Consider the following 25917-nt stretch of genomic DNA (forward strand, 5'->3'; position numbering starts at 1 on the left):
TAGCCGAAGTAACAAAGCCTATTATTGGCGTAGATTTTTTAGCTTTCTATAACCTGTTAATAGATGTTAGGCATAAACGGCTTATAGATTATTGTACTATGCTAACCGCTCGTGCTTATTCAGCCTCTTCTTGCTCTGTGAGCAGTATTAAGTCGATTGCAGGTACAACGGCGTATCACGAATTATTGCAACAGTTTCCTGAAATCACGAGGCCTGCGGGTGACCCGACGGAGCGAGCCGTGAAGCACAATACGGTTCACTACATCCGTACCACCCCTGGCCCGCCGGTGTACTGTCGTCCTAGACGGTTGGATGCAGAGCGGCTCAAAATAGCCAAGCAGGAGTTCGACGAAATGGTGCGTACAGGTATAGCACGTCGCTCCGATAGCCCCTGGTCGTCGCCCCTTCACATGGTCCCGAAAAAGAACAACGGCTGGCGACCTTGCGGCGACTATCGCGCGTTGAACGCCCGCACCATACCAGATAGGTACCCTGTCAGGCATCTTGCCGATTTCTCACACAACTTACACGGCTGTCAGATTTTTAGCACATTGGACCTGGTTCGTGCCTACAACCAGATTCCGGTGTTTAAAGATGATATTGCTAAAACGGCCATCACGACGCCGTTTGGGTTGTTCGAGTTCAGCTTTATGGGGTTCGGGTTGCGCAATGCCGCGCAGACATTCCAGAGATTCATTGACGAAATCCTCGGTGACCTGGAGTTCTGTTTCCCGTATTTAGACGACATTCTGGTGGCATCTTCATGCGCGACCGAGCATGAGAAGCACCTTAGGCAAGTATTCGAGCGACTGCGTGAGCATGGTGTCCTAATAAACACCGCGAAGTGCGTATTCGGTGAGGCTGAGGTTACATTCCTTGGCCATCGCATCTCCAGCTCAGGCACGTCACCCTTACCTGAGAAGGTGAAGGCCATCATGGACTTCCCTCGCCCCACCAACATCAAGGCACTCCGTCGTTTCTTGGGTATGCTGAATTTTTATCGGCGTTTCCTTCCACACGCAGCCCAGAAACAGGCACCGCTAAACGGTTTGTTAGTAGGTCATCATTGCAAGAGCTCTGCTAAGATCGAGTGGAACGCAGACCTCAACGCATGTTTTGAGGCTTGCAAGGCGAGTCTAGGTGAGGCTACACTTCTTGTTCATCCACGTCCGAATGCGGATTTGGCTCTGGTCAGTGACGCCTCGGATGTGGCGATCGGTGGTGTGGTACAGCAAATGGTAGGTAACACGTGGGAACCACTGGGTTTTTTCTCACGTAAGCTGAACCCAGCCCAGCGCAAGTATAGCCCGTACGACCGCGAGTTGCTCGCAATTTACGAGTCTGTCAAGTACTTTCGGCATATGCTGGAGCTGAAGCCGTTCAGAATTTACACCGATCACAAACCTATCGTGTATGCCTTTACTAAACCCTTGGACAAGTGCTCGCCTCGCCAGTTTCGGTACTTGGATTTCCTTGCGCAGTTTTCCACCGACATCCGCCACATAGCAGGTGAGGAAAACGTGGTCGCCGACGCGCTCTCTCGTCCTGTCGATGCAGTCAGCGGCAATGCCATTGACTACAACGCGTTAGCTTCTGCTCAGGAACGCGATGCTGAGTTCCAGCAGTTGCTAAAGACCGGATCGTCATTGCAGCTCAAAAGGTTAGTTGTTCCTGGTACAGCTGGTGACGCTGCAGTTTATTGTGACACGTCTGGACCAATGGCTCGTCCGTATCTGACTCCCGAGTTTCGTCGACAAGCTTTCGACTCGATACATGGACTTAGTCATCCCAGCCCTAAGGCTACGACAAAGCTTGTAACTCAGCGATATGTCTGGCCTGGAGTAAATAGAGACTGTCGCAATTGGTCTAGAGCTTGTCAACACTGCCAGCGATGCAAAGTGTCAAGGCATGTGCACTCGCCTGTAATGTCATTCGCGACTGACACAGAGCGTTTTGCACACGTTCATATTGACCTGGTTGGTCCACTGCCATTTTCGCAGGGTTTCCAGTACTGCCTGACAGCATTGGACCGCTTTACAAGGTGGCCTGAAGTGATACCAATTTCTGACATTAAAGCAGAAACCGTCACTCAAGCATTTTTCTCCGGTTGGGTATCGCGATTCGGATGCCCCAAGCGTATAACAACAGATAGGGGGAGGCAGTTTATTTCCGAGACTTTCCGGCGCTTGGCGAAGTCTATCGGAGCTGAGCACATACAGACGACTGCCTACCACCCCGCAGCGAATGGAATGTGCGAGCGCTTTCACAGACAGATGAAGGCTGCCATTAAATGCCATGCGAGCGAGGATTGGGTTGAAGTCCTGCCCCTGGTTCTTTTAGGAATCAGGACGGCATGGAAAGACGACTTGGCCGCTTCCACCGCGGAATATGTGTACGGTCAGCAACTGCGCTTGCCAGGGGATTTCTTTGAATCCTCGGGTCAAGATGCGCCAGCTGATTACACAGACTTCCTCACTCGCTTGCAGCTTATAATGCGCAAGTTACAGCCTTCACCAGTGGCTCGCCATGGTACGCATAAAGTGTTCGTACATACTACTAGTACTAATAATACTATACTATATATTGTACTAATTGTACTATAATAATAATAATACAAAATTGTATTCCTATGAACATAATCTCTGACGATCATTATAGTTATGCGTTTTAGGTTTGATTGAAGGCAAATTTATAATGTATTTTATAATGAAATAAAGATATCTTATCTTATCTTATCTTATCTTATCTTATCATAAAGACTTGGCTACGTCGACGCATGTATTTCTACGCAATGATGCCGTACGGAAGCCCCTGCAACCTACGTATACTGGGCCTTATCAGGTGATTGAACGGGGAGACAAGTTTTTCAAGATCCTTATTAAAGGTAAGCCAAATAGTGTCTCCATCGATCGGCTCAAGCCCGCGTACATGCTAGGCGAACCCGATCTTAGTCCGGCTCCTGATCAGCAGCTCGCAGCGCCACAGCCAGCAAAGGCCGAACGCAGAACTCGCTCAGGACGTGTTGTACGTTTCCCTAGTTACTTGTAATCGACCTAAAGGTCTCCGAAGGGGCTGATGTAGCAACACATATTATATTATGTTTCAAATAATTTTATTGTTAATATTAGTTGCCCGCGCGCCGCGCTCCCGCGGCCGAGCGATGTACTTAAAAGTAACGGCACATCTTCGGGCGCATTCGTGCGCTCCCGGTTTTTCTTGCCAGATCAGTCGAATCCGCTACACGACGCCGGAAGGCCGCGCGCAGGCCAATCGCTCTCGCTTATGTTTTATATACGTTTTACATGTACTTTTCTGTATTTCTTCTTCTATGGTGTCCTGTGCTATTTTCTTTCTTCCGTACTGTACTGACTATCTTCTGTGGACTGTGTTTAACCCTTAATAAACTTTATAAACGTTAAACTGCGTATATGTTATTTAATAGCTCCGTTGCTATACATACGACTTTCTCTCATGCATGCATGTTCTTGAGGCTAACTTGCTTAATCCGTACTTGTTATGTTTCAGCTGGGTGAAGCGCGACTCGTACCTGCCGGTGGGCTCTCAGGGCCTAAAGGCCGTCGCCAAGGCCAAGCTGCGCTACGATCCCGTGGAGCTCGACCCGGAGGACATGTGCCGCATGGCTGCTGAACAGCCTCAGGTATGTTTACAGAATATTACTATAGCAAACGTAACATATTTACAGAATGCATTCAACTGGACCCTGGAAAGACCTATGTATTTTTTTTTTTTATATTTTTGTATTCCTTGTAAATAAACATATTTGTGGTCAACCATACTAAGCATGTCTCCATTGATTGTTTATATTTTGGTATTGTTGACAGGTACTGTCAAACTACTCGGTGTCGGACGCCGTGGCCACGTATTACTTGTACATGAAGTACGTGCACCCCTTCATATTCGCCCTGTGTACCATTATCCCCCTGGAGCCAGACGAGGTAAGCCCATCCATATGCATAGATAGCCACTCACTTTACCAGGCTGTAGCTTATTTTTAGGTAATTTGTTAAATGTTTCCGATTTGTTGTTGTTGCCGAGTTTTAGCATAGCATTTCTGATTAATTACATCTCTGTTAAAATAAATGCGTTATTTCTCGGTAATGACGGCTTAAATTTGACTTCAGATGAAAGAATAAAGCATCATTAAATCCCACAAGATTACTACCCAGACAAAAAAAAAATTAACTAAAGGGAATAACAACTGAATTTAGTACGCCTGATGGAGACTTCGAATTTCTTAGATTGCCCTTTGATCTGAATAATGCTCCATTAAACATTCAGAGCAACAAAACCATAAAAGAGGACTAAATATAAGAATGGTTTGTGTCCAACTATTCAGGTACTCCGTAAAGGCTCCGGCACGCTGTGTGAATCCCTGCTCATGGTGGAAGCCTTCCACGCCAACATCGTGTTCCCCAACAAGCAAGTGGAGGAACTGAACAAGTTCACGGCCGACGGGCACCTGCTGGACGCCGAGACCTACGTCGGCGGCCACGTGGAGGCGCTCGAGTCAGGTCAGACATGATCCTTCTACTGGAGTCCTGACATGTTCCCTTACAGCAAGTAGCGGAGTGAACAAGTTCACGGCCGACGGGCACCTGCTGGACGCCGAGACCTACGTCGGCGGCCACGTGGAGGCGCTCGAGTCAGGTCAGACATGATCCTTCTACTGGAGTCCTGACATGTTCCCTTACAGCAAGTAGCAGAGTGAACAAGTTCACGGCCGACGGGCACCTGCTGGACGCCGAGACCTACGTCGGCGGCCACGTGGAGGCGCTCGAGTCAGGTCAGACATGATCCTTCTACTGGAGTCCTGACATGTTCCCTTACAGCAAGTAGCAGAGTGAACAAGTTCACGGCCGACGGGCACCTGCTGGACGCCAAGATCTACGTCGGCGGCCACGTGGAGGCGCTCGAGTCAGGTCAGATTTGATCCTTCTACTGGAGTCCTGACATGTTCCCTTACAGCAAGTAGCAGAGTGAACAAGTTCACGGCCGACGGGCACCTGCTGGACGCCGAGACCTACGTCGGCGGCCACGTGGAGGCGCTCGAGTCAGGTCAGACATGATCCTTCTACTGGAGTCCTGACATGTTCCCTTACAGCAAGTAGCAGAGTGAACAAGTTCACGGCCGACGGGCACCTGCTGGACGCCAAGATCTACGTCGGCGGCCACGTGGAGGCGCTCGAGTCAGGTCAGATTTGATCCTTCTACTGGAGTCCTGACATGTTCCCTTACAGCAAGTAGCGGAGTGAACAAGTTCACGGCCGACGGGCACCTGCTGGACGCCAAGATCTACGACAGCGGCCACGTGGAGGCGCTCGAGTCAGGTCAGACATGACCCTTCTACTGGAGTCCTGACATGTTCCCTTACAGCAAGTAACGGAGTGAACAAGTTCACGGCCGACGGGCATCTGCTGGACGCCGAGACCTACGTCGGCGGCCACGTGGAGGCGCTCGAGTCAGGTCAGACGTGATCCACTTATTGGAGCCCTGCCAACATGTTGTCTGACTGACAGCAAGTGGAGGATTTGATATAGATATTGCCGATGGTCTAGGGGAGTAGGGGCATACAATCTCTAATAATATTTAATCTCCGGGGGGGGTGAGGGTTCGCTTGCGCTTATTCGCTTGCCAGATCGCGACAAATGCGCGAATTGTGCGCTACTTGCGCATTTGCCAGATCTGGAGGCACTTTAACACGAAAGTGGCTACTTTTTTCAGTTTTATGTTTTATCAATTAATTTAAGGCTGATGAATTTAATGAATAACCACGAAGTCTTGGTTAAGCTGAATCCATTGTGTGCCAAACAATTTTTTTTTAAAGGGAACAAATCAATGATTTGTGTTTCTATAGCTATTTATGTAACACGTGCGGAAATCATCTTTACGCACGTGTATTATACAACGCTTTACTATGCATTGTGCGAGTAAATAAAAAAACATAATGGCAAATAAGTTTAATTATTAAAAAATTGAAAACAAAAAGCACTAGTGCGGAAAAGTAGTACTTTCTGCATGATATGGCTCCGTAGGAAACGCACTTTTCGAGCACATGCATTGTAAAAGTAATTACACTACTATATATAAATTATAAACTGAAATAGATGTCATATATTTACTAAAGAAAAAGTGACGAAGCCCTCCAGTGGTGAAGACCGGATTCGAACCGACATCTTTAGCTATAGCGCGTCGCGCGTAACGCGCGTTAGGCTTCATCACTTTTTTTTAGTATATGACATGTATGTGGGATTATGTTAGACATTTAACTATCTGGCTGAAGGCAGTGATCACCGCTTACGATCGAGTTCTAATCTCATGCTTGCTATTCCTCCTAATAAGACGCGACCGTATGCAAATTCTTTCACGGTTCGCGCTGTGAAGTTGTGGAACGAGTTGCCCCTGTCGCTCAAACAGTCCCAGTCTGTAGCGTCACTCAAGGCTAATCTGAAGAAGTTTTGGCTTTCCAATCAGCGTGATCTGGTTAAGTACTAACCTTTATTTTTATTTTCTTACACTTGTGATATTTATATATATTATAATATATATTTAGTATTGTATGTATGTATGCTAGTATGTATTTTATGTATTTTAATCTTTAGTGTTATTTCTTTTTTTTTAATATTAATTTGTACATCCTGTAAGTTTGTCTATCTGACCTGGCTATAGTTTTCCACTCATCTACTCGAAGGTTAGCTGGAAGAGATCCCTTATAGGGATAAGTTCGCCTTTGTACTTCCATTACTATAATTTATTTTTGTAAACCTGTGTTGTGTACAATAAAGTGATTACTACTACTACTACTACTACTACATTTGAATAAAAACCAAAATAATACTTTACTTAATTTAAATAGCAAAAATTAATTATTTTATATAATTTTCAACAACTCAATGCACGTTCGCTCGCTCACCATTCGCATCGTTCTCCCCGCCCCTTTCGCATCTCTTGTCAGCCTTCTGTCTCCCTTACGTTCCGTTTCACGCTATCCTCTTACGTTCCATTCCTACATGTATGTATTTTAGTTTGTATGCCATACAGTGAGAATCGATCCTTCAACCGACCACTTTCTTTCAAACATTACAGGCGTATTCCGCGCCGACATAAAATGCAAGTTCCGTATCGAGCCAACGGCCGTGGATAAGCTGATCGACACCATAGACAAGACCATGAGGCACGCCATCGAGGTGGAGGAGGGGATTCCCCTGGCGATGGTCACCAACCTGGACGAGGTGTGCGCGGAGATCCGCGAGAAGCTGCAGCACATGAGGGACCATCCGAGGAGGGATGAGAACCCGCTCATTTACCATTTGGATGTGGGGGCCATGTATCCTAATATTATTTTGACGAACAGGTAATGTTTGCTTATTATCATTTCATTAAATGTCAGTAAACACAACTATTTAGAATGTTCACGTTTCTAATTCTTATGCACTGTGCAGATAAAAAATAATTAGATGTGTCAGGGAGGGTAGCTACTAGATCCCGTGCAGATTCGCTAAAATCATGCTAAAATGGTGTTATGGTGTCTTTTCTATTGCTCTACCCTAGGCTTATCTCTAAGAAGTTTTTGATCCTGGTACGGCCATTTATTTGTGTCTCTTTATCACAAATATTTGTTCCAGAGTTATGGAGGTTTCCTACGTATATAAGTTATATATAATTATATATTATGTATATCGTCGTCTAGTACCCACAACACAAGCCTTATTAAGCTTACTGTGGGACTACGTCAATCTGTGTAAAATTGTCCTATACTATTTATTTTATCATTGATAGTAATGGAATTCAATAGCACGAAAAAATATTGCAAAATTTAAGTTTTTGCGGCTGACTGACTGATCTAAATACGCCTCACTTTAGCTCTATATAAAAACAACAAATTTTCAATAGTAAAAAATCCTGTAAAAACCCATAATTTTCATTACACCTACAAATAATTGGGTTTAATTCAGGTTGCAACCATCTGCAATGGTGAACGCAAGTATCTGTGCCGTGTGCGACTACAACCGGCCCGGAGCCTCCTGCCAGCGGCACATGGACTGGATGTGGAGGGGGGACTTCTGTAAGTAAACTTGAACCTTACGGTGTGGTAACAGAGCTCACAATTGCGTGAAAACCTACAACCTGCTGCCAGCGGCACCCGTACTGGACGGGAAGGGGGGGGACTTCTGTTAGTAAACTTGAACCTTACGGTGTGGTAACAGAGCTCACAATTGCGTGAAAACCTACAACCTGCTGCCAGCGGCACCCGTACTGGATGGGAAGGGGGGACTTCTGTTAGTAAACTTGAACCTTACGGTGTGGTAACAGAGCTCACAATTGCGTGAAAACCTACAACCTGCTGCCAGCGGCTCCCGTACTGGACGGGAAGGGGGGGGACTTCTGTTAGTAAACTTGAACCTTACGGTGTGGTAACAGAGCTCACAATTGCGTGCAAACCTACAACCTGCTGCCAGCGGCACCCGTACTGGATGGGAAGGGGGGACTTCTGTTAGTAAACTTGAACCTTACGGTGTGGTAACAGAGCTCACAATTGCGTGAAAACCTACAACTTGCTGCCAGCGGCACATGGACTGGACTTCTGTAAAACACTAGAGCTATAGCAAATCGCAATATTAGACCTTAAATCGTCACACGCAAAGTTCAAATTCCAACAATATTTGTTAACACTTTAGTGCCGGCGACTCGCAGTGAGTACCAGCGCATCCAGCAGCAGCTGGAGACGGAGCGGTTCCCGCCGCTGCACCCCGGCGGCCTGCCCAGGGCTTTCCACAACTTGCCTAAAGAAGACCAGGTCACTATTTGTACCCCCATAATACCTTCAAAAAGGGCGCTCCTTAATTACAAGCAAAGAGGATATAATAAGATAGAGCGGTACTGTCATAGTAGATTTTGTAACCACAGTAAATTCACTGCCATCTATCGACACACTTTAAAACTAAAAAAGAAGATTTATAAAAAAACGATTAAATGTATTTAAATATGGATAAATGATTTTTTTATTTGCATTAATTATTTTTATGATTTTGACCCATGTTCTATCACTGATATGCGTTAAAATTGTTAAATAACAAACGAAACCGTCAAAGCCATCTATACGACAGTAGGCCAAAGCTAGTAGCGCCCTCTGATCGAGAATCAAATTTTCTTAATTTTCGAGGCACGTTTTTTCCTTAGACTGTATCCATCTATTACGGAGTTATATCTATCTTTGTTACAAGTGAAGGAATGATTATGAAAAAGAACAACCAGTCACAATTAAAGCCAATGTATTATAAATAATCCCCAATCCTTATATACAATCCCGATAAAAAATTCGTTTAGCGCGAAATAGAAATAGCCACCCTCGGTACAGCAAATACATAGAGAGTGACGTTATTCTAGGTCATATTTTCTTTCTCCATATTTTCATAAAATAGAATTTGATACCTGATATATTTCAACTCGTAAGTTATAAAATGCTTTATTTTTACAATTGTTTGCGTGTAGTAGTTAAATATAGACAAATTTGTACCCTGTAGGCTGCGTACGAGAAAAAGCGTTTAGCGGACTACTGCAAGGTCGCGTATAAGAAAACCAAGGTGACCAAGACAGAGGTGCGGACCACCACCATCTGCCAGAAGGAAAACTCCTTCTACGTGGACACTGTGCGGGCCTTCAGGTCAGTGTTTATGGAACTTTCTGGTACACTATTTTTAGGGGGACATAGTGTTGGGATTAGGAGTTAAGTGTTACCTAATAGTTCAGTTCTTAAAGACTTAAGAAGAGGAAAGTTTATTTTCTCCAGTTTTCGAGACTGTCATGGTTTAACTCACAATAATATTTGATGTAATTACCCTCAGTAAGATGTAACCAAAAAAACTCAACCCTCAGTAATTATCAATTAAAAAATGGTTTCCTCATTAACATGCCTCAGATAGAAGTAAGCAAGGTAAGAACAATTTCGGCTACACTTCTTCAGTCACGGAAAAAAATGCATGTGGGATAAATTGCAATTGCAATTGTATTTTTTTTTTGTTTGTGGTGGTTACTTACTTACTTTTTTTTGTCTGTGTTTTTTGTTAGTGTCGTTGGCGTATGTGTCGCCACCAACTCATAGATTTAAGTCAGGTCCCCACTGAAAACCAGCGCCGCGGATTACCGCGGCATTATGCTGAGTGGGGTCCTATTTTAGCGTCCAATATTTTTTGTCTGTATGTTTCCTTTTTTTTTTCATATATGTAATCTGTTGTGGCGTTAAATAAATGTATTTTCTTTCTTTCTTTCAAATTAACTCTAGGGACCCGACTAGTTAGCAAGTAAATCAGTAGAAAGCATAAGGGCACGTGTACCTATCTCATACTATCAGGGGATTGCAGCTACAGTGAAATTGTTAACCTTACTATTTCTAGATACGCACAATTACCCCCTCAATGGCCCCACCTAACCTATCATAAAGTTGTCTTCCCATTACAGAGACCGCCGTTACGAATACAAAGCTCTGAACAAGCAGGCCAAAGCCAAGGTGGGCGAGGCGGTGGCGAGCGGCGACGCGGCCGAGATCAAGTCCGCCAAGAGCAGGGAGGTGCTCTACGACTCGCTGCAGCTGGCCCACAAGTGTATCCTCAACTCCTTCTACGGATACGTCATGCGACGAGGGTAACATTTATATTTTGTTATAACTTGTTAAGCTCCACGCCGATTCTCCTCACTACGTTTCTACCAAATTTGTCGGACATGGGACAAAAATACTCATTTAATCGTCTAAGAAATGGAACATACTAATATGAAAGTGCCCTCCCGGTCGAGCCTAAGACCTCAATTCGCTCGGGCCAATTTCTTTTATATTATTTCCCATTTACACCATGCCGCTGTAGGCAGGGAGCAAGATCGCCTTTCCAAGGTTTCCGTCGGAAGCGATTTTTCGGACAGCAGTCTAACGGCCCGGCCGCGACATTGCGCGATCGGCGGCGGCAACCATAGGTTAGAGCAAGATACAGCGATCGGAGCTTTCGTTCCCACCTATGGTTGTCGCCGCCGCCGGCGGCGCAATGTCGCGGCCGGGTCGTGAGTGCCGACAGAGTCATGAGCTGTGTTTACACGTACACTTTGGTCACAGCGGCATGTTCGGACTCGGAATACAGATCGGCAGCAGCTTTATCATACGCAAAGGGCGGCATGATTTGTGGCAACATTATGAGTATAGCATAGTGTATAATGAGTATTATGCTGATATTGCCTTTTACATATATATTTACTCTGTATTACAGCGCTCGTTGGCACAGTATGGAAATGGCGGGGATCGTGTGCTACACGGGTGCCAACATCATTATGAAGGCTAGGGAGATCATCGAGCAAGTCGGCAGGCCCTTGGAATTGGACACTGATGGTACTTTTCACACATACACTACACTAGAGATCAATGAAGGTATAGAGTTTGCTCAAAACGGAACCCGTCCTTTCCTGACCCTTTGTAACCTGGCGCTAACCGATTAGGATGCGTTTCTACGAGTTCACTTCGTGGGTTTTTCTCACTTCACTTTCGTCTTCTATATTAAGATTGAAAGAAAGAATAAGATGTAAAGATTGGACAAATACGGCAATGTTTTAAACTCAGGAATTTAATTTTTAGGTATCTGGTGTGTCCTGCCGGCGTCCTTCCCTGAAACCGTGACGGTTCTCACCACACATCAGAAGAAGAAGAAGATTAACGTGTCCTATCCTAATGCAGTTTTAAACGCCATGGTTAAGGTATATTCATGTTTCTATTTTTTTTTTTCAAAAAAATAAAACTTGTGTTCGCGAAACTCTGTCACGTAATTGATATAATTTTTTATGTAGTCTTCATGATGTATTTTCTTCATTGACAGACATCCATTCAACTTCTTACAAAAACACCAATTATTATTATTTTACCAATTCCCCGTTCCATGAAAACTACCTTGTAATTTTTATAAGCAGAAGCTTCTCTGTAACTGCTTTAATTAAACAGATCTTTGAGCTTGTACAAAATTGAATTTTCATAAACATTTACACCGGTTATTTGGGAAAAGTAAACGCTGAAATTATTACAATTTGTATGCAGTTTACTAAGAACCAGTGTGAAATAATCTTTCTATTCAGGACAACTTCACAAACGACCAATACTTCGAGCTGGTGGACCCCGTGACCAAGAAGTACGAGCAGCGCGCCGAGAACTCCATCTTCTTCGAGGTGGACGGGCCCTACCTGGCCATGGTGCTGCCGGCCTCCAAGGAGGAGGGCAAGAGGCTCAAGAAGCGATACGCTGTCTTTAACTTTGACGGCTCTTTGGCTGAGTTAAAAGGTTTGTTATTTTTATTTACACGTAGGAGCTGTGCTTCAAGGTGGTGGGTTTCGAAGTTAGAAGTATGAGTAGCGCGCTGAGAACTGGACGGGCCGTACCTGGCGATGGTGGTGGTGTAGCTAGGTGGTGGCTTCTAAGTAGGAGGGCAAGAGGCTCAAGAAACGTTAATTTGATTTTGACGGTTCTTTGGCGGAGTTAAAGGGTTTGTTGTTTTTAATTATACATATGAGCTATACTTCAAGGTGGTGGGTTTCATTTGGAGGTATGCGCAATGGGCGGAGAACTTTTATCTATTCAAAGTGGACGGGCCATACCTGGCGATTGTGTTACCAGCTTGTACGAAACGCTGTCTTTCATTCACGGATTTTCGGCTGAATTTATGGTAAAAATGTGAATGCATTTACTTAGCTTGAATTTTAGCTATAGCTTTAGAAAAATGTTACTTATCAGGTTCCTTTCTATTTGTAGGACAGGCATTTTATTAAAATTCAGTACGCTTAACTTTCCACTTAGCATTATTGAAAGCCTATTATGAAGAAATGTACAACTTGAACATTATCAATATCTTCAGGTTTCGAAGTAAAAAGGCGTGGAGAACTGCAGCTAATCAAGATCTTCCAATCGTCCGTATTCGAAGCGTTCCTCAAAGGAAACGATTTGAAGTCCTGCTACGCGTCCGTCGCCAAGGTACATTGTGTTATAATGTTACTATAAATCGCTATGTAAACGTATGATGTTGCCATATGAATCTGTAAAAAAACATTCTTTTGCCGTAACTACTTGCGGCATTCTACGCATCAAATATCATAATTTCCGAAGTGGTACTAAGAATAAGGCTAGCGGAAATGTTATCAAAATAAGGCCCTAAGATGTCGGTGGAAAGGCAATGTATCGGTGCGAACTGCTAACGTATTGGCGCGGATGCGAAGTGCGCTCCGCCCCTACGCCTCCGCGCCAATCAGGACGAACTGCATTCATCATCGGCCTATACCGACGAATCAGGAAGACGTAAATTATGAATTTAGATGTCGATAGGTGGCGGACTACTGGCTAGACGTGCTGTACAGCAAGGGCTCCAACATGCCGGATTCCGAGTTATTCGAGCTGATCTCCGAGAACCGCTCCATGTCTAAGAAGCTGGAAGACTATGGGGGGCAGAAATCTACGTCCATATCCACTGCGAAACGGCTCGCAGAGTTCTTGGGAGATCAGATGGTGAAGGATGCTGGGTTGGCTTGCAGGTAAGCGTCCATAGGTTTCGGTAGCCGCTTACATTGATTGATTATGCAAGCTGTGTTGTTGATCTCTCTTCAACCATAGAACAAAACTAGCATATGAACAAAAAAAAAATAGATTTATTTTTTAAACTTATTAGAATACTGTACCGAGACCTCTTTTATCAATTTCCTCTTTTTTTTTAATAGGTAGGTATTATTTTTCTCTTTCATTTTATATCACTGGTCTGTAACCACCTTCCACTGAGGCATCGCTGGCTTCTGACAGGCTTTGTAGGCCGGTTTGGAGACAGAGGTTCAATCCTAGCGAAAGTTACAAGCCTAATGTAAGCTATCTTGTATTTCGTACACTTAGGGCCAGTTGCACCAACCGCAATTAACAGACTGATCAACGTTAAGCAGCAGAGAACTATGAAACTTCCCATACAATAAAATTTTGCGAACGCTAAAACGGTGACAGACGATTTGGTGCAACCCGACCTTAATGTATAAACGCTACACTGAGTTAAAGTTTAAAGTCAATAAAGATTTAAAAACATTAAAAATATGTTTACTTTACAAAGTTGATATAACCGTCAGATTCATAATATCGCGCAAGCCAGAAGGCGCGCCGGTGACGGAGCGCGCGATCCCGCTCGCCATCTTCCAGTCCCCGGCCGGGGTCAAGCGGCACCATCTGCGGCGCTGGCTCAAGGACAGCAGCGTCAGCGAACACATCGACATCAGGGACGTGCTCGACTGGGCCTACTACATCGAGCGGCTCAGCGGGGCCATACAGAAGATCATCACCATCCCGGCCGCCATGCAGGGGGTACGTCACACCTCTTAACTTATATTAACAAGTGTTTGAAACGTTGATGTTTTGAAGAGTAACATGCAAGCTTGATATCATAAGACAACTCATTAATTTCTTGATTGGATCTTGTGCCTGACAAAAAAGGCAAAAGTCCATAGGTACGAATAGTATTCTCCCTCTCATCTTAGCGCTTTTTCGCTTTCATCCTGAAGGGGCCAGCGTCCGCTTTTGGGAATCCTATCCTTAGATTTGATCTCGGCACTGGTTTTTACGAAAGCGAATGCCACCAACCTTCCAATCTAGAGAGAAAATCGGGGTGTATCCGTCCTGGTCCGATTTTTCTTCGCTTCATAAATAGTTCTACAGTACATATGGTACTACTTTACCGCACTAGTGCGATAATTAGCACAATACGTAACTTTGTACAATACACGTGCGAAAAGGTAATTCGCAACTCGTTGCGAATTTCCTACTTTTCGCACTTGTATCGTAATGTACTATTACTCAACCTTCATATTCATAATTTCCCGCAAGCTACATGTAGGGTCTTGACGCACCGATGACACGGAAAAGCGCCTGAACAGACTTCTTTACTAGATTATATATACCTAACATTATTTATTTATTTATTATATACCTAACAAAAAAGCACAACCCTTATCCATTGCCTTAGGATGGTACCACCTGTCCAATGTCATTGCGTCTCACTCTCTCATTAAGCAAAACGTGAGACGCAAATACATATTGAACCAAGATATTGGACAGTTGGAATACCAACCTTATTTACAATAAACTAAGGATACTTTTCTCACGTAACTAGTTGGACAACCCGGTCCCGCGCGTGCAGTACCCCGACTGGCTGCACAAAAAGATGCTGGCCAAGACCGACAAGTTCAAGACCAGGAAGATCACGGACATGTTCACCGCGCAACCCAAGGAGAAGCGGCCCGATGCCATTGATGAAAATAACGATGGAAATGTGGTGAGAATACCGATGGCCCAACCAATTCAACCATCTCTTTTACTAACTAGAAAACTAAAGTGATGGATTATTTGTATTAGGTGCCTCTCGTTCCATGTCGTGGCTCGGCTTAGTTTAAAAGTTATTTTAGTATGGGGTAGCGCATTTTACTGATATTGACTGATGACAATTTGAGATGTCAAAGGCGTTAAGATATTCTAGTACAGTAGTACTATTAGGGTAGAAGATGCCGCTTGGTGCCTCTCTTATACTCCCGCATGTAATACTGAAGGATGTGATGGAAGTATTGGTCGAAATCGGCAAGTTTTGGTAACTGAATTGCCAGAGCGGCGTCCCGGAGTCGTTATACGAATCACTTGAGGCGGTTTTGTAATTTCATTACTTTATCTCATAAATTAAAAAAATCTATGTAACTTTGAACTTATTATACAGGACACCGAAGTGGATATGGAGGATATCGGTAAAGATGACACGCCTCGCCCGTCCCGACCTATGGTGACAGTGAAGCGAAAACGCGAAGAGTCGCCTGAGAAGGAAGCCGCTACTTGGCGGGAGGCCTTCGGGCCGCCACCCCCTTTTGGAGCCACGCGGGTAAGATAAAATAGGCTCATAAGTATGTACCTATAGTACATGGCTATCTCGTGTCTCTTCGTGTCATTTTTATTGGACACGGAGGTTGGCATGGATATTGGCACACACCGCGCCCGTCCCGACCGTAACGGTAGCGGAAACGCGAGAAGTTGTCTGTGAAGGAAGCTACGTCGAGACGCATGACGGGAGGCCGTTAACCCGCCACCGCATTTTTGGCACCACGCGGGTAAGCGAAGGCTTATAATGCTTATATATTTTCTAATTATACGTCTGTAGGACACAGCGGTCATTGGAGCAACAGGAAGAAAACATTGTGAATGACCTATTTAGATATAAACAAGGTTTAATTTTTAACACCCTTAATATTCGCTCTGACCTGAACTTACACCTTGCATAGTCCGTAATAGATTCAATCCATTCGCACAAAATATTTGGAGTGTAATCATTTATTTACAGGAAGAACGAAGAGCTTGGATTTTGTTCCAAAAGAAGAAATGGAAATGGCAGATAGAGCAGCGGAAGATGTCCAACAGGAGCAAACGAGGTAATTAACTTATTACTTACGTAATGTTTTTTCGGTTACCTATAGTCAGAATGGGGTTGTTATCATAACCACATTTTGAATTTTATAAGGTCTTAAGCTGCGTACGCATTTGAGGTGCTCGGCCCGAGGCATGCTCGCCCCGAGCGGCGAGATGCGCGTGCTGATGTGTTTATGTTTGGGTGAGGCAACGCGCTCGCGGCGAGCCGACTTTGTGCGCCGCTCAAAGTGGCGTCGGACGCGATAACAGCTGCTGCTGCGTTAATTATAATTCATCAAATAATTAATAAAAAGAAGAAAAATGTCATCGGTGGTGGATGAAACAGTTATATAAAAATCGTATTCATGTGGTCCTACGCGCCGTGAGCAATGACAAGTCTGAACTTGTCACCGTGCGCGCGAGCCGCACACAGGCACCTCTCGGATATACGTCCAAATTAGTTGAGGCACGCCACAGAACTATATCAAGATAGAAGTAAAGAGCTCGGCAAATTGTAGGGAGACCGAGCGTGTAACATTTTGCGTAGGTACTTTGACGTCACGAGCGTAATTTAGTGATGAGAAGCATAAGTCGCGCGAAACGATTCAAAAGCATCGATTTACAGATCGATTAGAACACGGCATCGATTCTAAAATGTCGATAAGAACCGACAGAAGAAATGATAATTATTTTCGACAGAGGAAATGATAATTCACGTTGACGATTCAACGGAGCCACGACGTTCTATTGCCAAAATAGTGTTTAGTTTTTAAGTTTATGAAATTTATATGTATGTTAGTCTATAAGGTATATGTAATATGGGCCTTGTTGCCTGAATTGAATTTTAAAATAAAAATCACAGAACTATATCAAGATAGAAGGAAAGAGTTCAGCAATTTATAGAGAGACCGAGCGTGTAACATTTTGCGTAGGAAACCATTTTTTACGACCAGTTGCTTCAATCCATTTATTTTTAATATTAGGCTCATTCGGAAAACTAAAAAAAAATTGCAATATAGAAGTAACCATAACCTGTTTGTTAATAATATTTGCTTTGCACTACGTACATTATAGCTGCATAATAATATAAGAACGTAATTATCATATCGTCTGTTTTCAAAATCGATTTTAATAATCGAGTAAGAAAACCGCAGTACAAGCACTATTCTTACTTTTGACAGAAAAAATGAGAAATCGACCTTGAACGTGACTCGACAGTGCTCGACAGTTTGAATAGCTTATTTTTACATCGCTGGTTTTGAACGCACGCCAAGTCTGGCTCGTCTAATTTAAGCCGCAATGGAAAGCTAGCGTTGGCACACAATCGCCCGCTACTGTTTTGATGAAAATAATAAAATAAATAGTTTTTTTAATCAATAACAGATATTAAAGGACAAATTGTACTTACCAATGAAAGGAAATACCTCCATTAACAGCTCCAACTTTATTAGTAGTGTTTGAACATTTAATTATTGCGCAAGAAACCATTTTGTTTTTAAAACCTGACGTCGCAAGCAGACATCGATCGGGAGCAGACTAAAATTCGCGGCGAGCAATTGAGCCACCGGGTCGTAGTTTCGCCACGCGAGGTACATACACTCTTTTCTTCTATCTTGATATAGTTCTGTGAGGCACGCACACCGAGGCGCCTTTGATCACGGTCACAAGACCGACTCCGGCCGGCTCACTGCGAGCCACTCGCTCGTTGGTCGCGCACGGCGCGTGAGGCGCGTACGGATTTGAGCAATCAGGCGAGCCGTGCGTGCCTCGACCCGAGGCTGCCTCAAATGCGTAATACCTTTAAAATTTAAGGCGCACGGCACCCTGCGTCCGATTCGCGCGTCGCTCCGAAGTTTGAGCGAGACAACGCTATGCGCGTATTTTAGCGACATCCGACGTGCGAATCGGACGCAGGTACCCCGTAGCGATCAAGCTGCCATAAAAAATAAGTAGGTATAAAATAAAATGTGTGACGAGACTTAGGGTATTCGACACCACGAACTAAGACTGACTTTTACAGTTTTATCCGTACTTTTATTGTTGTATTGGCACCCCTAGTGGGCTAGTATGGGCCCTAACAGTAACAGTAATGGGTGAACAGGAAGAATGGCTACGTCGAGCTCCACGGCGGCGCCGCGCAGCCTGGGCCCGGCCGCCACGCTCGGCAGCTTCATCAAGCGCGCGCAGCGGACCCTGCTCAACACGCCGTGGCAGATCATTCAGGTACGTGAACAGGTAGAATGGCTACGTCGAGCTCCACGGCGGCGCCGCGCAGCCTGGGCCCGGCCGCCACGCTCGGCAGCTTCATCAAGCGCGCGCAGCGGACCCTGCTCAACACGCCGTGGCAGATCATTCAGGTACGTGAACAGGTAGAATGGCTACGTCGAGCTCCACGGCGGCGCCGCGCAGCCTGGGCCCGGCCGCCACGCTCGGCAGCTTCATCAAGCGCGCGCAGCGGACCCTGCTCAACACGCCGTGGCAGATCATTCAGGTACGTGAACAGGTAGAATGGCTACGTCGAGCTCCACGGCGGCGCCGCGCAGCCTGGGCCCGGCCGCCACGCTCGGCAGCTTCATCAAGCGCGCGCAGCGGACCCTGCTCAACACGCCGTGGCAGATCATTCAGGTACGTGAACAGGTAGAATGGCTACGTCGAGCTCCACGGCGGCGCCGCGCAGCCTGGGCCCGGCCGCCACGCTCGGCAGCTTCATCAAGCGCGCGCAGCGGACCCTGCTCAACACGCCGTGGCAGATCATTCAGGTACGTGAACAGGTAGAATGGCTACGTCGAGCTCCACGGCGGCGCCGCGCAGCCTGGGCCCGGCCGCCACGCTCGGCAGCTTCATCAAGCGCGCGCAGCGGACCCTGCTCAACACGCCGTGGCAGATCATTCAGGTACGTGAACAGGTAGAATGGCTACGTCGAGCTCCACGGCGGCGCCGCGCAGCCTGGGCCCGGCCGCCACGCTCGGCAGCTTCATCAAGCGCGCGCAGCGGACCCTGCTCAACACGCCGTGGCAGATCATTCAGGTACGTGAACAGGTAGAATGGCTACGTCGAGCTCCACGGCGGCGCCGCGCAGCCTGGGCCCGGCCGCCACGCTCGGCAGCTTCATCAAGCGCGCGCAGCGGACCCTGCTCAACACGCCGTGGCAGATCATTCAGGTACGTGAACAGGTAGAATGGCTACGTCGAGCTCCACGGCGGCGCCGCGCAGCCTGGGCCCGGCCGCCACGCTCGGCAGCTTCATCAAGCGCGCGCAGCGGACCCTGCTCAACACGCCGTGGCAGATCATTCAGGTACGTGAACAGGTAGAATGGCTACGTCGAGCTCCACGGCGGCGCCGCGCAGCCTGGGCCCGGCCGCCACGCTCGGCAGCTTCATCAAGCGCGCGCAGCGGACCCTGCTCAACACGCCGTGGCAGATCATTCAGGTACGTGAACAGGTAGAATGGCTACGTCGAGCTCCACGGCGGCGCCGCGCAGCCTGGGCCCGGCCGCCACGCTCGGCAGCTTCATCAAGCGCGCGCAGCGGACCCTGCTCAACACGCCGTGGCAGATCATTCAGGTACGTGAACAGGTAGAATGGCTACGTCGAGCTCCACGGCGGCGCCGCGCAGCCTGGGCCCGGCCGCCACGCTCGGCAGCTTCATCAAGCGCGCGCAGCGGACCCTGCTCAACACGCCGTGGCAGATCATTCAGGTACGTGAACAGGTAGAATGGCTACGTCGAGCTCCACGGCGGCGCCGCGCAGCCTGGGCCCGGCCGCCACGCTCGGCAGCTTCATCAAGCGCGCGCAGCGGACCCTGCTCAACACGCCGTGGCAGATCATTCAGGTACGTGAACAGGTAGAATGGCTACGTCGAGCTCCACGGCGGCGCCGCGCAGCCTGGGCCCGGCCGCCACGCTCGGCAGCTTCATCAAGCGCGCGCAGCGGACCCTGCTCAACACGCCGTGGCAGATCATTCAGGTACGTGAACGGCGCTGCGGTATCACCGGGGTCCCTTTGTTTGACATAATTATTGAAAGTCATAATGTAATGATTGTCATATTATCATTAGTCATAATTCTGAAACCGTTAACTTTTCAGGATTTTCCTCAGGTTATCCTATAGATAGTTTAGGTTAGGTTTGTTTTATGGCAATCCTGAACAGTTACGCGTTTCTGAGAAAAACCAAATTATGACTAACGAAAATGTGGACAAACATACGTTATGACTTAAAACTATATGGGAAACAATAGAGACCCGAAATCACCGGTGCGATCGACTTGAACTATTGGTACCTAAACATAAAAAGAGGTTAAAAGTTAAATTCCATTGCGAATTGCCCCGCCTCATTGTTCCCAGCTGCATTACCACGTAAAATTGATATTGGCCATGCCGCCGGCAGCATAGTTGCACCGCATTGCTATCGTCTGCATTACCGCGGGAAATGTCAATTTCCTTTATAATAATACTCGTCTTTTTTCCCATGATTTATTTAGTAAAACTAATTTGTTTGCTCAGGTTCTCGAAACATCGGAACCCGGTCTCTTCCGCCTCTGGGCCCTAGTCGGCTCGGACCTCCACCAGATCAAGCTGACAGTCCCGCGCATCTTCTACGTGAACAGTCGAGTAGCTCGCTCGACCGACACGGGCCAGTACTGGCGCAAGTGCTGCCGCGTACTGCCGCGAGCACATCCTGTATTACACTTGTACCAGTACAGCGTCAGTGAGCAGCTCTACAGGGAACACCAGGAGTAAGTGGACAGTTGAAAAGCTCGCCCACCAGCTGCCAGTACTGGCGCAAGTGCTGCCGCGTACTGCCGCAAGCACATCCTGTGCTAGATAGCGAGCGGCTCTACTAAGAACACCAGAAGTAAGTCAGCTTGACCACGTCACCAGGAGTAAGAACGTTCGAGTAGCTCACCCGATACAGTTGCAATAAACTTGCGCAGTCAATTACAGTAAATCAAACATGATAACATAATAACCCTACCTATTATAACTTTATTTTTATTTTTACTAGAGGTCTGTGCAAGCACTTTATTTTTTTTTCAAATCACATCTCAGTCATATTATCTGACCATCATTGGATCCTTTGTCTTTAAGATATGATTCACGAATTAGTTAACAAGGTAACAATGAGGAACGAGCGGCAATCTAGCTGGGAAAATATAGGCGTTAAGCAGCATGTCACAAGATGCCATTAATTTTGTAAGTTCTATCAATGGCGATAAAGTTGAAATTCGTTTGACGGTGAAATCCTACATACCTACCTACTTGTTACAGGGAGCTGATAGCGGAGCTGTCGGCGCCCGAGATCGAAGGCATCTACGAGACGCAGATGAGCCTGGAGTTCCGCGTGCTGGTGCAGTTGGGCTGCATCTGCACTGTCGACCCGGACGAGGCGAGGCGGTACGCCCTTACACTTTCTAACTTACGATTATCCTGTATTATTCTAAACTAGAAGATTGCCCCGAACAGATCTCGCAATTGACCAGTAAAACAAGTAGGTGCAAGGGGGCTTACTATTTTTGGGCCTCTTAACTCCAGCTATCTAATTGATTTAAGAACTCATGCAAGCGCCATATTCACGATAGATCCTAATGACTGATTATTTTTTAAACTAAAAGGAACTAATTTGTGTTTAAAGTAATTTCCGTTCAAGTTTGTTATGATACTTTATATTACTATCGCTGAAATATTACACTACAATTTTAAAAATCATAATCATTAAAAGTAATAATAATTGTTATTTTTGAATGTTGGCAGACTTATCCAGCAAGGATCGAACTCTGATTCGTTCACACTGAGCCAACTGCAGTTCAAAAGCGTCGCCCATCAACCATATCTTCAGAAACAAGTAAGAAAATAAGAAAATCTATTATCTCTTGCCTTGTATAGGTTTTGCAGTATAATCACACATCAAGCAAACGATTGACGAATTAAAGGAATAATTCCTCAAGGACTAGTCATTTTTTCAGTATTTACCGATTGCTGTGGTAATAAACAATTGTGTATGGTGGATCCAAACGCCTTTTGCGTTGTTTTTTTCTAAGCTTCATTATCTTACAGAACGGCGTAGCACCACTAAAGCATATCTACCTATACCAACACTCGGCCTTGAACTCTACGCGCAGCATGTGGGCGCTGGTGCTCGGGCCCACCAAGAAGGCGCTGGTGGTGGTGCAGGACTCCGTCAAGACCAACCAGCTGCCCAACATGCACACGCTGCTCGCCACCGAGACCACCGCCAAGTCAGTACTGCTTCAACTCAGCTCATGGAACTAGAAAGATCTAAATGGCGGTAGTTTGCGACCGAAAAAACTGCGATTTATGCGTGAAAATAAAAGTAACTTTAAAATTAAACAAGTATTTATACTACTCTTTCTGATTCCAAACTATTGGAAAATGATGACGTTTAACAATTCAATTACCACAATTGGCGCCGTACCGCGCCATCTACCTCAGCTAAACCCCTCGCACATAAACTTCAGAAGCGACCATAATCCAAGTACGTAGTTTGTGAATTTGAGATTAACAACTTCGTCTAAAAACACTATAGGGTATTTGACAACATTAAAAATATATAACGAATTGCTGTCATCCTGAAAGATAATAAACTAATAAAGTATATTTCACTATATTTGAATGTAAATTATGTTTATTTTTTGGAAAATAAACTTAATATTTTTTGAAATTTCATGAGGGACGTGAACGCTCTGTGATTGGTCAACGCTCGGATGACGTCAGACGCGGGTAAACATTCTTGATTGTCTTGAGTGTTATAACTGTTTTATTTGTATTTAGTTAATTTTAGTTATTGTTCCACAGTTTTCTGATATATTCCGATTTATCCGTATATCTAGTGGCACTGTAGATGACGGCCTCTTTTGGATTCCTATTTGTATACTTTTTCTATTTTTATCTGTCACAATTTTTCTCTATTTTGTCACTTATGTCTATTCAATAAAATTACACGTTATTTTGCAAGATTTCTAAGTTTTATTAGCGAATTCAGCTCACAAGATCTTCATTGGTCTTCGAGCCGGTCCTAGTGTTATATTTGAACCGCGCACTAAGTAAGTTTCGAGCTACAATATTAAATATTTCTTATTCTTATTCTTATTCTTATTCTTATTCTTATACAAAATGATTCGCACTCCTATAAAGACAAGAAGTCTCACTCGCGCAGAGCGCAATGCAAAAACCGAGGTAATGAGAGTGTCCAAGTCTTCGCCCTCGTACTCAACGACTATTCGACCAGCAGACACGACTTTCGTCGCCGGTAGCAGCCACATGGAAGCCTCGACGCACAGCAATGTGTCGCACCCGCTGCCAGCGCACAGCATGGTATCAAAATCCTCGTCTGCCATACGGAAAAGGTTAGAATTTGAGCGCGCTAAAGAAATGGCTAAGATTGACAAGCATTTGTTAGATTTGAAGTATGAGGCTGAACTAGCCAACCTTCAGTCAGAAAAATACAGTTCACACCAAAGTGGTAAAAGCTCACGTCTTAGTTCCCGCATTAACGACGCCAGTAAGAGCATCAGTCGTCAAAATGTTGAAGACTGGATGGAGCGAAGCGCGCGAGAAATTGATCCGTTGCAGCCCGCCCCCGAGGATGATGATAACTTGGGCGAACGCAACCAGCCGGCACCTCCCCTCGCCGACTCTAATGGTACGATCAAGCTACTCGCAGCCGCAGTAAAAAAATTGACGATCGCCTCCACTAAAAATAAGTCACACGCCAACATTTTGAGCCGCATATGTACGCCGCGAGATTTACCGAAATATTCCGGCGATCCGCTTGAATGGGTGCAATTTAAACAAGCGTTTGAGGAGTCAACTGACGTTTGTAAATTTACCCCGAAGGAAAACTTATGGAGATTACGTAAATGTCTACATGGACAAGCTATCCGTGTCAGCTTTGCTTATGACCGCCGCTTCTCCTGAGCGTATTATGGCGACACTTGAACTTCGTCACGGCGATCCCGAGAATATTATAAGCAGACTCATTCATGACATTAAGAAGCTTCAGACCATGTCCCAAGAGTACCAGAAGGATATAGTCAATTTTTCTGTCAAAGTTCAAAACTTCGTGGAGTCTGTGAAGGCAGTGGGGCGCGAGGAGTACGTGCAAGGGCTTAGCATTGTCCCATTGCTAATATCGAAGCTACCTCCAGTACTCGTTTCAAAGTGGTCGGACTATAGCTTTCCACTAATCAAGGACGGAGCAAAGTCGCGTTTGAATATTATGACCGACTTTCTCAACATGGAAGCTCTCAAGATTACCACGACCGCCAACGTTTATCTGCAAAGTTATCGCCCTGAACAGAATAAACAAAAGCAACACGATACTACTAAAGTTGCACCAAAAGCGCAAGCAATTTTACTGCAAACTGACCAACGCAACGACGAAGGAAAGAACGATAAGTGCCTCTTTTGCCGCACTCAATGTCATAAGTTGCCTGATTGTAAGAAATTTAAACGCGCTTTGCGTAAAGACAGATGGCGCCACGTTAAGAAGTATGGGCTTTGCTACAAATGCATATCGCAGCGCCACGACCGTGAGACCTGTGCTGCGCCTGTGTGCGACAAGGATGAATGCGGAGGTGCACACTACAGTCTACTGCACTACGAACACATCGGCAAAAAAGGCAAAGCTTCAACTTCGCGCCCGGTCGACGTTAACGTCAGCGCCATGCCGCAGCCAGAGTCAACCTCAGTCACGAAATCTACACCACCGAGCTCTACAATACAGTCATCGCATGTAACAGAAGCTGCAACGTGCTCTATAGACACTGAAAAGCGCGTACTATTGAAAGTAGTTCCTGTCAACATTCACGGACCGAACGGCGTGTTTAGTACGACTGCATTTTTGGACGACGGGTCTTCAGTTTCGTTACTCAGCGCCGAACTAGCATTGCGCGCCGGCCTCTCTGGCCGCAGCGAGACCATGCGCGTGTGCGGCGCCTGGAAAGACGACGAGCTTGTGCACGAAGCAACTGTATTGAATTTACGTATTTCTAGTGCTAATGGTAGTACACATAATGTAAATGTACGTAGCGTTCAACAATTAGGTATACCTGTACAACATGTTAAATTAGTAGATTGCGATAAGTACCAGCATTTGAAAAAACTTAAAACTCTTCTTCCTTTTGCTAAGATTTCTAAGCCAGAGTTGTTAATAGGTCAGGACAATTATAATTTACTTGTGCCTTTAGAATTATGTTTAGGACAGGATAACGAGCCGTCAGCTACACGTACCCCCTTAGGTTGGTGTATACACGGGCCGGTACATGTGCCATGCGCGTCACGTGCCGAACGCTCCGCGCGTACAGCGCACGCCACGCTCAACCTGTGCGTGGTGCCTGAGGAGGACGCCGTCGCGCACGCACTGCGTGAGCTACACGACGAGGTACGCCGCTCGTTTGCGATCGACTCTTTGGGAGTTGCAGGTAAGCCTAGAGAGAATGCTGACGATGT

At 45.8% G+C, this 25917-nt stretch overlaps 1 protein-coding gene across 1 annotated transcript in view; it reads left to right on the forward strand.

Annotated features, from left to right (window-relative positions):
• Positions 1 to 25917, forward strand: part of LOC134748277 (DNA polymerase epsilon catalytic subunit 1) — a 64255-nt gene that overhangs the window by 6881 nt on the left and 31457 nt on the right. The window contains exons 9-30 of the mRNA XM_063683011.1: positions 3526 to 3658; positions 3843 to 3956; positions 4358 to 4532; positions 7105 to 7372; positions 7974 to 8083; positions 8697 to 8815; positions 9543 to 9682; positions 10477 to 10659; positions 11271 to 11389; positions 11633 to 11751; positions 12124 to 12325; positions 12897 to 13012; positions 13361 to 13566; positions 14140 to 14371; positions 15177 to 15338; positions 15771 to 15929; positions 16386 to 16473; positions 18552 to 18673; positions 20953 to 21185; positions 21718 to 21843; positions 22201 to 22291; positions 22504 to 22685. Coding sequence (XP_063539081.1) covers positions 3526 to 3658; positions 3843 to 3956; positions 4358 to 4532; positions 7105 to 7372; positions 7974 to 8083; positions 8697 to 8815; positions 9543 to 9682; positions 10477 to 10659; positions 11271 to 11389; positions 11633 to 11751; positions 12124 to 12325; positions 12897 to 13012; positions 13361 to 13566; positions 14140 to 14371; positions 15177 to 15338; positions 15771 to 15929; positions 16386 to 16473; positions 18552 to 18673; positions 20953 to 21185; positions 21718 to 21843; positions 22201 to 22291; positions 22504 to 22685 — 3399 coding nt within the window. The remainder of the gene's footprint in view (positions 1 to 3525; positions 3659 to 3842; positions 3957 to 4357; positions 4533 to 7104; positions 7373 to 7973; positions 8084 to 8696; positions 8816 to 9542; positions 9683 to 10476; positions 10660 to 11270; positions 11390 to 11632; positions 11752 to 12123; positions 12326 to 12896; positions 13013 to 13360; positions 13567 to 14139; positions 14372 to 15176; positions 15339 to 15770; positions 15930 to 16385; positions 16474 to 18551; positions 18674 to 20952; positions 21186 to 21717; positions 21844 to 22200; positions 22292 to 22503; positions 22686 to 25917) is intronic.

This window comes from Cydia strobilella, chromosome 16 (genome assembly GCF_947568885.1).
Source record: "Cydia strobilella chromosome 16, ilCydStro3.1, whole genome shotgun sequence".
Lineage (NCBI taxonomy): Eukaryota > Metazoa > Arthropoda > Insecta > Lepidoptera > Tortricidae > Cydia > Cydia strobilella.